General features: G+C 34.6%; 1 protein-coding gene across 1 annotated transcript; it reads right to left on the bottom strand.

Moving 5' to 3' along the window:
• Positions 1 to 2,742: 2,742 nt before the first annotated feature.
• On the bottom strand, positions 2,743 to 3,357 carry LOC103735063 (olfactory receptor 14J1-like). Its single transcript, XM_008834170.1, has one exon. It carries the CDS (start codon positions 3,355 to 3,357, stop codon positions 2,743 to 2,745), a length of 615 nt encoding a protein of 204 aa, XP_008832392.1.
• Between the last annotated feature and the right edge of the window lie 542 nt (positions 3,358 to 3,899).

The raw sequence follows: 3,899 nt of genomic DNA, 5'->3' as shown, positions 1-3,899 counted from the left end.
CTGAACAGCAGACCCCAATCTTATCTAAAGGAATATTGACAAATTATTGCTGCTAGATGAGGAACAGCTGATCTTCCTAAAACAAAGACCTCTAGATAGGCTGACTAGATTCACAAGATGGACAAGAAGTGGGGAATGGCTGAGGCGCTGACAACACAGTGGACAGTAGCAGGGATAACAGAGTATAAGGGCTCTAGTTGGGGGAGGGAGGCTATGGGAGGTGCCATCTGGGAAGTGGATGTATAGTTGAATAAGATGGTTTGGGATGTTCTGAGTAATATACACACAGGAAAAAATCAACAAATTTTTTAAAATGTATTATATTTGAGGAGGAAGCATAAAAATTTACGTTATGTTAATTAGTACAGGTGATAAACATTATCATTGAAATCTACCTGATGACTTTATAGACATACAGACATACACAGGTGCCAAGTACCCGAGTGCAACCGATTATGACTAGTAATAATCAGATACATACAGATTAGAGATGTATGAGCCAACATCTCAATGTTAGTAGAAAAAAAAATGTGTATTTCTGCAAGAAACAATATATTTTAAAATGAAATGGAAATCTCTTTTAAAGGTTAAAAACGCATTCAATTTTATGTCTTACAGGGCTTATTCTTTGTTCACTATTGTATAACTGTATTAATTCAACAGCAAACCTAAAAATTTTATAGCCACTTTTGAAAGAGCTCTATCTTTGCTCTGAAACTGTTGTTGAGCATATTAAAGCTGTAATGATATGCTTCTTCTAAAAAAAATAAGTAATAGTAAAAAATTGTTAAAAATTGCCCAAATGAGTCATACCTTTACCTCCTCAACACTTGAACTGACACACCTGTACTCTTGTGTGCTGCAGTTGCTGCTCATCATGACAGTGGTTCACATGTCCTTAAACACAGCGGCCCATGAGAAGTGGAAAGGGGAGACAGAATATCAGAATCTTGTGAGCCAGATAGCCTGGCTTAGGCAGTAGCAAAATAGAGTCTCGAAATAATAAAAAAATCAGTGGCAAGGGAAAGACCAACACCTGAAAGATGCCTCTTTCTTTCATACGGGTTACAGTGGCACAACCACCTGAACCTACACACATGCACTGTTACCCAAACACACACTGCAACCTTAAAAATTCTTTTTATACTGAATAATGCCCTTCCACTTATTTTCCATAGTAATGAGCAATATATCTTTTATTAAAAAATTAAGTATATAATAATACTGAACTTAGAAAATACATTTGAATGTTTCTTTTTCTGATTCAGACTACTCATTTCAATAATAGGACAAAACATAAAAAATGATAAGACAATAGACTAACATGATAGTAAATGTTATAAGATATTTTATTGGCATATTCTTACAGATGAAATCATAGTAACTGAGGTGTTAGAATCTCATTATTGTCATTTAAGGTTATGTTATGACTACCTAGAAGAGTTAAATCATTGCTAAACGTACAAAACCACACAATTTTAATGTTATAATTTATGAATATAAACAATTATCTGAAAAGAAATAAAAAGTGAAAGAAAAAATAGTTTTTCCATATAAAACATGAGATTATAATACAAATAAATTCTTTTATAAAATAAAAGTCAAACATAAACCATAAAATTAAATGAAAATATGGAAAATGCACAAATGTCATGAGTGTGTCAGTACTTTGAAATTGCACACACTTGAAAAGATGAAAAACAGTAAAATTACACCAGTGAATAAATTGTCACAGATTCCAGTGCTCTGTACACCCTAAGATATCTATGCTTTTCAGATACCTATAAGACAAGCGATTCAATGAATATTTATTGTATGAAATGATAAATCCCGTGAAATATCATAGAGAAACCAGACCCTATACTGCTCATGGTCACATATTCAGTACTTTGGAAATTTATATGGTCAAATTGGCAAGAGAGTTCAGAATTTTGCATGCTTTGGTTTAACAACTGCGTTCCTTGGACTTAGGAAGAAAACACTGCCATTGATTTTTTTTCTAATAGAAGTCTTCTATGTAATCCTGGCTATATGGAACTCACTATGTAGGCTAGACTGGCCATAAAGTCAAAGAGATACCCCTGTCTTTGATTCCTGGATACTTGGAGTATGTGAGTGAGCTGTCTGCCTGTGTCTAAGAATTTCCATTTTTAATTCAAATTATGAGCAAATAAAAATTGAAAGCAAATGGCACAAGTTAAATAGTTGAAGTTTAATGGCATTTTATATTAATTACAGTGAATTCTTGCACATAAGAGCCTGTAATTGTAAAATTATATGGATGTGCAAAATGTCTTACATATTTCTGCTGATGGATATTATGTATATATGAAAAAATAGAACTTCAAATGAACTTTTGGAATTAAATGATAAATATAAAAATTATGACACATGATGAATTATCAGATAATACAATCACTCTGTACTTAATATTTTAATATTGCCCATAAACATGTTTTTAAAACCCATATGAGAATTGTTGATAATCTACGTATGTGCCAATGTATGAACTGGGAGAGTTAGGAAGTACTGGATTTGTATCAATTGATTATAATAATTTGCCTTCTGTTTACTTGAATGTAAAGAAAAATGAATTCAATAACAGGGCAAAATAACCTCAAGTTCATTATACAAATGATTTATAATATACTTTATCTAGAAGATATTTTATTAGTGTTCTTAACATTACATATTAAAGGCATTCAAATGGCTAATACTGTTTCTTGTGTTTAATGTTTCCAGTCACAGAGAAGAAAATTTAAATGATCCTTTTCCAAATAATTTTCCACCTGGCATTAACATCCTTACAGCCCCCTTCATGGCCTCATTCCTGAAACTGTAGATAACAAGGTTGAGGGTTGGGGTAAGTACTGTGTAAAACAAAGAGAGCATGAGGTCAAAGATAGTTGGAGAGTCTGAGGTTGGCTTTAGATAGACAAAGGCTCCAGTGGAGAGAAAAAGTGATACAACACAGAGGTGCGGCAGGCAGGTGGAGAAGACCTTAGACCGACCTTCAGCAGAGGGCATCCTGAGGACTGTGGAGAATATGTGGACATAGGAGAGGGCGATGGCGATGAAGCAGACAAATGCCATTGTAGACATGAAGGCAACCACTCCAACAATTCCAAGGTAATCACTGGAGCAGGAAAGCTTGAGCAATTGTGGGATATCACAGAAGAACTGGTGGATTATTTTAACTTTACAGAATCTGATAGAAAATGTAGTTGTTGTGTACAAGATGCCCGAGATGCCACCACTTAACCACACAGCTGCCACAGCCCATCCACATTTTCTGGGATCCATGATGATTTCATAGTGCAGTGGGAGGCAGATGGCCACATAGCGGTCATAGGACATCACTGTGAGAATGGCCACCTCAGCCCAGGCCAAGGACATGAAGAAGAAAACCTGCAGCACACACTGTGCATAGGAAATGTATCCACTGTCAGTCAGGGAACTATATATATATTCTATTGTCTATCCACCCCCAGACCATGGTAGTTTATAATGTTTGTGGTGTTGTTATTCAGATAATTTTGTTTGTATAGATTCTTTCAATTTGAGGTAATATATTTTTTGTTTTTCTTTCATTGCCCTTCCATGTGTACTCCTTCCCCTCTTCTACATTTCCAGTACTTTGATTTTCCCTTAGTATATATTCTTATGTTTCATAATCTGTCCCCCACTAGTCTTTACATTTGTGAAATTTTGATTTTAACATTTGTTGTATTCTTGGGAGACTTTTTAGGCTTTTCTCTTCTTTCCTTTTTAACTTTCCTAATTTTTTTGCTCTTTTCTGTTCCCTCGTCTTCTTCTCTATGTCTTCTTTATCTCCGTGTCCACAATCAACCTCAATAGTACTGGACTTCACAGCACATTCTACTACAGGAAATTTTCAT

This window comes from Nannospalax galili, unplaced genomic scaffold (genome assembly GCF_000622305.1).
Source record: "Nannospalax galili isolate Female #2095 unplaced genomic scaffold, S.galili_v1.0 scaffold1611, whole genome shotgun sequence".
Classification (NCBI taxonomy): domain Eukaryota; kingdom Metazoa; phylum Chordata; class Mammalia; order Rodentia; family Spalacidae; genus Nannospalax; species Nannospalax galili.
Note: the sequence above shows the minus strand (reverse complement) of the source record. Positions and strands in the feature narration are given on the sequence as shown.

What these genes read in the sequence shown, in the direction of transcription:
- LOC103735063 (XM_008834170.1), bottom strand. Translation starts at nt 3,357, where the DNA reads ATGTCCTATGACCGCTATGTGGCCATCTGCCTCCCACTGCACTATGAA.